This window comes from Kryptolebias marmoratus, linkage group LG9, assembly GCF_001649575.2.
Source record: "Kryptolebias marmoratus isolate JLee-2015 linkage group LG9, ASM164957v2, whole genome shotgun sequence".
Taxonomy (NCBI): Eukaryota; Metazoa; Chordata; class Actinopteri; order Cyprinodontiformes; family Rivulidae; genus Kryptolebias; species Kryptolebias marmoratus.
The window spans coordinates 17,388,440-17,395,500 of NC_051438.1; the positions used below are offsets into that span (position 1 = coordinate 17,388,440).

Below are 7,061 nucleotides of genomic sequence, written 5' to 3' on the forward strand. Positions count from 1 at the left end.
GACTGACTGTTATAGTGGAGGACAACGGGCAGCCGTCTCGTTCAGCTACAGTCATTGTTAACGTGGCGGTGGCGGACAGCTTCCCTGAAGTGCTGTCGGAGTTCACTGACTCTCCACACGACAAGGAGTACAATGACACGCTGACGTTTTACTTAGTGTTGGCTCTGGCTGTAGTTTCCTTCCTTTTCATCACCTGTCTAGGAGTCATTATCTCAGTCAAAATCTACAGATGGAGACAGTCTCGCATTCTGTTTCACTCCAAGCTCCCCGTCATTCCATATTATCCACCACGTTACTCGGACACTTTGGGGACAGGAACTCTCCAACATGTGTACAATTACGAGGTGTGCAGGACGACTGACTCCAGAAAGAGTGACTGTAAGTTCGGCACAGCTGCGAGTCAGAACGTGTTGGTAATGGATCTAAGTTCTACAGGGACGATGCAGCGGATACAGAGCGACAAGAGCATCCTGGATCAACCTGACTCTCCTTTAGAGGTGAGTCAATAAGTGTGGCTGCATTTGTTTTCTTTTACCTTTAAAATTGTGTGCTGTGGCATCTGTTTCAGCACGATGGACAACATCTCATCAGACATGGCTACAACCTTTTTTTTTTTTTAGATAAAGCGATTGTTATGTGTCACAGGGTTTTCTTTTCAATTGCTGGCGTTTATTGCCCCCGTCAACGAGGTCCCGTTTTCATAAAATGTTACTTTGTTTGTCTGTCTGTCTGTTAACAAGGTTACTTAAAAACCTATGAACGGATTGTGTTGATATTTTTCTGAAATGTTGAGGTTTTCACAAAAAATAAGTGAGTATTTACGGTGATCCGTTTCACCATACAGATCAGACTTTTTATATCGGCTTTTATGGCCGTGTGTGTGTGTGTGTGTGTGGGGGGGGGGGTTGCGCTGTCCAGGACCTTTTTTATTACTTGTTCATTAAAGGTAACCTATACTTTATTATGTATTCTTACTACATAAGTAAATTGATGACCTCTTGAGTAGAACACTATATTTTTGTGCTACTAATGAGAATTTGGATAAAGTTTTTAATGTGTTTTGTATTTCATCTTTCAAATATATTTCTATAGGATCTGTTGGACTCTGGGACTCACTTTGCGGTGGCGTCATTTTCAGTATATTGGGCATTAAACCATATGGATTTTTTTTCTGAAAATATTGTCTAGATATTCTTTAAATGCCACAAATATATATTTTTTCCCAATAATGGTCTTTTGCTGACGTTACCTAGAAGTATTGGTTTAGTTAAAATAAAATATAAAATCCAACAACTAACTGCAGCAACTTAGTTCTTCGTCAATAGCGTGTTATATATATATATATATATATATATATATATATATATATATATATATATATATATATATATAATTTATTCATTTTATATGAGTATCTTCGTGTTTGACTTTTGTGTGTCATTTATTATGACTTTTCGGTTTAGATTCTTATTTCAGCAACAAGCAGTGCAAATGTTATTCATTTAGGTTTATACTTCTTCTTTTCTTGTTGAAGAATACGAGATCATTTACCTTCTGGTAACTTGAAAACAATATTGTTTGAAAAAATATAAAACGGGGTTGAGTTTGTGAAAAACTGTGCCCTGTTTTTAATCTTTTTCTTTTCTTCCGAACGTTTTTATAAAGATTTTGAAAAATACTTTACTTTTTGTGTATATTTTTTAAATTGTACTGAATAATTTCCTATTTCCTCAAAGCAAAGTTGCATTTATATTTCCATATCTGGACTCTAAGGGACGCTGTTGGTTAACACAAAGAAATTCAAACACATTACCACCCATTCACCACCCTTTATGTAGTGGTTTGTCAGTGAAAGAGAGACAGTTTTGCTTCATCAGTGCACATGAAGGAAACAGACGTATCTTAGCAGAAATTTTGTGGAAAAAAGACAACACAGTCGCTGATTCCAGGTTAGGTGATCACTCTTCTTTTTTTTTTTTTTTAGAACCACGTTCAGTTTTCTGTGGAAGCAATATTGATTTCATGATGTCGTGTGGACTCCGAGCTATCTCCGAATGGGCAAAATGGCGTTTTGGCTGCGGACAAATTTTGCTGCTTCTTGTTTTCCATTGTTTTTTCTGTTGCCTTGTCTCAGGACACATCAGATATTCAATCCCAGAGGAGATGAAGAAAGGCTCTCTGATTGGTAATGTAGCGCAGGACCTGGGCTTGGATCTGAAAAGGCTCCGTTCTGGTCGGGCCCGTATTGTGAGCGGAGAAAACATTCAGTACACCGAGCTGAAGACAGACAAAGGGATTTTAGTGGTGAAGGAGAGAATCGACCGAGAGCAGCTTTGCGGCGAAACAACACCGTGTAGTTTCAGCTTTGAGATGATTTTAGAAAATCCTATGGAGCTACATCAGATTACAGTCGAGATCACAGACATAAATGACAATTCTCCGACGTTTAATAAAATCAATATTCATCTTGAAATAAGCGAAATAGCTACAACAGCAGCTCGATTTCCACTTGCGACTGCAGAAGATTTAGATGTGGGCGTGAACGGACTGAAGGAATATATTCTGACCGAGAATGATTATTTTGTTTTAAAACAACATTCAAATGCAGATGGTAAGAAATACGCAGAAATCGTTCTCCAGAAACCGTTAGATCGAGAGACAAACCCGTATCTGTCTTTAAAGCTGATAGCTGTGGACGGAGGAACTCCTCAGAGGTCTGGTACGGTAAAAATTGACGTTACTGTTCTTGATGCTAATGATAATGCCCCGGTGTTTAATCAATCTGTTTATAAAGCTACAGTCACAGAGAATTCTCCTAAAGACTCATATGTTACCACTGTTAATGCAACTGATGCAGATTTCGGTTCAAATAGCATTGTAACATATTATTTCTCAGATCTGAACCGTGCACTTCCTAATTTATTTGCAATTGATGAAAAAACAGGAGTCGTTTCAACATCAGGGTCTGTGGATTTTGAAAAAGATAAAAAGTTTGAGCTTCAGATTCATGCAAAAGATCAAGGGGGTTTGACAGATTCCAGTAAAGTGATTATTGAAGTAACTGATGTCAATGATAACTCTCCTGTCATCAGTGTTATGTCATTCACTAGTCCTGTGTCAGAGGACGCTCCTCCTGGTACAACTATCGGGATCATCAATGTCAAAGACCTCGATTCAGGTGAAAACGGACAGGTTAGCTGTAAAATAGATCAAAACGCGCCTTTTAAGATCAAGTCCAATTTAAAAAATTATTATACTTTGGTGACAGATTCGGTATTAGACCGTGAAGGTATTTCAACATATAACATCACTGTTGTTGCGGAAGATGGTGGAATTCCTCCTCTCTCCGCTAAAAGAACTTTTAATTTAAAGGTGTCGGATGTGAATGATAACTCTCCGGGTTTTCCTCGAAATGTTTACAGCGCGTTCCTAACAGAGAATAACTCACCAGGTTTTTCTGTTCTCTCGCTAACAGCGAATGATCCTGATGAGAACCAAAACGCGCGAATATCTTACATTTTAGAGGACAGTAACATCGCTGGATCACCAATTTCCGAATATGTTTCTGTAAATATTGAAACTGGGGTTGTTCGGGCTGTGCGTTCCTTTGATTATGAACAGATTAAAGAGTTAGTTGTTGTTGTGAAGGCGCAGGATGGAGGCTCTCCTCCACTCAGCAGCAACGTGACTTTGAAAATCCTGATCCAGGACCAGAATGATAACCCACCTCAGGTTTTGTACCCGGTCCAGACCGGTGGCTCCGTGGTGGCTGAGATGGTGCCTCGTTCAGCAGATGTGGGCTATCTGGTGACTAAAGTGGTGGCTGTTGATGTGGACTCTGGACAGAATGCCTGGCTCTCCTATAAACTGCAGAAAGCCACAGACAGGGCGCTGTTTGAAGTGGGCTTACAGAATGGAGAAATCAGAACTATCCGTCAGGTGACTGATAAAGATGCTGTGAAACAAAGACTCACTGTTATAGTGGAGGACAACGGGCAGCCGTCTCGTTCAGCTACAGTCATTGTTAACGTGGCGGTGGCGGACAGCTTCCCTGAAGTGCTGTCGGAGTTCACTGACTCCACACACGACAAGGAGTACAATGACACGCTGACTTTTTACTTAGTGTTGGCTCTGGCAGTAGTTTCCTTCCTATTCATCACCTGTTTAGTAGTCATTATCTCAGTGAAGATCTACAGATGGAGGCAGTCTCGCATTCTGTATCACTCCAACCTGCCAGTCATTCCATACTATCCGCCACGTTACTCGGACACTTTGGGGACAGGAACTCTCCAACATGTGTACAATTACGAGGTGTGCAGGACGACTGACTCCAGAAAGAGTGACTGTAAGTTCGGCACAGCTGCGAGTCAGAACGTGCTGATAATGGATCCCAGTTCTAAAGGGACGATGCAGCGGATACAGAGTGACAAGAGCCTCCTGGACCAACATGACTCTCCTGTAGAGGTTAGTTCAACGTTGTTTTTTACCCTTTTGATTTGTCTTGTTCTTGTTGTGCGATATAGAAAAATAAAATAGTAAATACGCAACTTTGTGACCATACTATCTTTCTGCACCATGCACGGCGAAACATTTTGCAATAACATGTAAAACTGTACTTTTTAAAAAGTAAAACATCGCACTTTCCTTTTTTGACAAACATTAATACATTTTTGCACTTTTGTTTAAAGACAACAAATTAGAGATGACAAGTAGATATCTGATGGTTTATCTTGTATACTGATCTAAGTCTAACGATTTTATTGTAATATTTTTTTAAAGTCAATAACAGAACAGAGTTAGCATTCAGTGAACGTGTTGGCAGTTGAAAGCATTACATTCAAAATCAAACCGTGTACTTTTCCTTGTGTTTGCTTCTTTTTAAATCCACTTATAATCTCATTTGATGTTCATGTTTTAGACTCTGAGGGACGCTGTTGGTCAAGCAACAAAATGAGTGTCTCGTCATTTAGTCCATCCCCAGATTGTCTGTACAGTGAAGGAGGGTGAATGTGTGTTTTGAGCAGTAGTCGGGAGAAGACGATCGCTCAGATTTTCATCTAAGCGGGTGGAACTTATTTTCTTTTTTTACCTAGAAAAGGACATCCCACGAACTTTTTTTACTGAAATATTAAGCGTTTGAGTTTTTTATCTTTATTTTTTTGTACGTGATGGAGACGATTTTTTATGTCACTAACATATCTTCAAAATGGCGAATATTTTCGGGACTGCAGAGGCAGATTGGACTGCTTGTGTTTCTGCTTCATGCGGTTAACATGGTAGGTGGACAGATTCGGTATTCTATACCAGAGGAAATGAAGAAAGGCTCTGTCATCGGTAATGTTGCACAAGATCTCGGTTTGGATCTGACAAGACTCTCGTCCGGGCGGGCCCGCATCGTGACCGGAGAAAATGTTCAGTACACCGAGCTAAAAGCAGACAAAGGGATCCTAGTCGTGAATGAGAGAATAGATCGAGAGCAGCTCTGTGGAGACGTGACACCATGCAGCTTCAGCTTTGAACTGATCTTAGAGAACCCGATGGAGCTGCACAGAATCACTGTTGAGGTTTTGGATATAAATGATCATTCACCCGTGTTTCCGAACAAAGATAAAGAAATCATTTTTGAGATAAGTGAATCAGCTGCAGCTGGAGTACGTTTCCCACTGCAGAGCGCGGAGGATCTGGATGTAGGTCGGAACGCCTTACAGGATTATATTTTATCATCAAATGACAATTTCATATTGAAACAGCATACAAATCCAGATGGAAGTAAATTTGTTGAAATGGTTCTACAAAAGCCTTTAGACAGAGAGCTGCACCCACAATTTTCTTTGAAATTAATTGCAGTTGACGGAGGCACGCCACAGAGATCAGGTTCTATAACTCTAAACGTAACTGTATTAGATGCAAATGACAACGATCCCGTTTTTAATCAATCAGTTTACAAGGCATCTGTGTTGGAAAACACCATGAAAGGCACAAGTATAATTGCTGTTAATGCTACAGACGCTGACAGCGGGTCAAATGGTCTGATCGCATATAGCTTGTCAAAAATGAAAGGTCGCACATCAGAAATATTCAGTGTTGACGAGAAAACCGGAATAATATATGTCTCCGGTCAAATAGACTATGAAAAAGACAGAAAATACGAGCTGAGGGTAGAGGCCAAAGATCAGGGCGGTCTAACCGGTACAAGTAAAATCATTATTGATGTTACTGATATCAATGACAATGCACCTGTTATAAATGTGATGTCATTTTCTACTCCTTTATCAGAAGATGCTCCTCCTGGTACAACAGTCGCTATTTTAAACGTCAAAGATGCTGATTCTGACAGAAACGGGCAAATTCAATGTTCTGTTGATGGTAAACTTCCTTTTAAAATCGAGTCATCTTTAACAAACTATTATAATTTAGTCTCAGATCAACAGTTAGACAGAGAATCTGTCTCAGAATATAATATAACAATAACAGCCACAGATTATGGGTCTCCTCCTCTGTTTAATTCAACACAGTTACATCTAAAAATATCTGACGTTAACGACAACGCGCCATTATTTGATAAAAACAGCTACTCCGCTTATGTCATGGAAAATAATCAGCCGGGGTTATCGATATTTACTGTCAACGCGCAAGACTCTGACTGGCATCAAAACGCAAGAATATCTTATATTTTAGAAGAAACACAGGTTGGTGGCAATCCAGTTTCTGCTTTTGTGTCTTTACACTCTGAAACAGGAGTTCTGAGTGCTGTCCGCTCGTTTGATTATGAACAAATAAAAGATCTTCAATTAATTGTTAAAGCGCAGGATGGAGGCTCTCCTCCACTCAGTAGCAACGTGACTGTGAAAATCCTGATCCAGGATCAGAACGATAACCCCCCTCAGGTTCTATATCCAGTTCAGACAGGTGGCTCTCTGGTGGCTGAGATGGTGCCTCGTTCAGCAGATGTGGGCTATCTGGTGACTAAAGTGGTGGCTGTTGATGTGGACTCTGGACAGAATGCCTGGCTCTCCTATAAACTGCAGAAAGCCACAGACAGGGCGCTGTTTGAAGTGGGC

The 7,061-nt window shown here is 40.2% G+C and overlaps 1 protein-coding gene across 27 annotated transcripts in view; it reads left to right on the plus strand.

The window, feature by feature from the left end:
- LOC108243066 (protocadherin gamma-A11) overlaps positions 1-7,061 on the plus strand; it is a 234,173-nt gene that overhangs the window by 106,669 nt on the left and 120,443 nt on the right. For 2 of the 27 annotated variants that reach the window (XM_037977445.1, XM_037977442.1), the window contains exon 1: positions 4,996-7,055. The exons of 20 other annotated variants lie outside the window; for them this stretch is intronic. In XM_037977445.1, coding sequence (XP_037833373.1) covers positions 5,169-7,055 — 1,887 coding nt within the window. In that variant the 5' untranslated portion in view covers positions 4,996-5,168. Of the gene's footprint in view, positions 883-1,863; positions 4,465-4,995; positions 7,056-7,061 lie in introns of those variants that run through there. 5 more of the 27 variants (XM_037977460.1, XM_037977453.1, XM_037977478.1 and 2 more) reach the window with 4 other exon arrangements.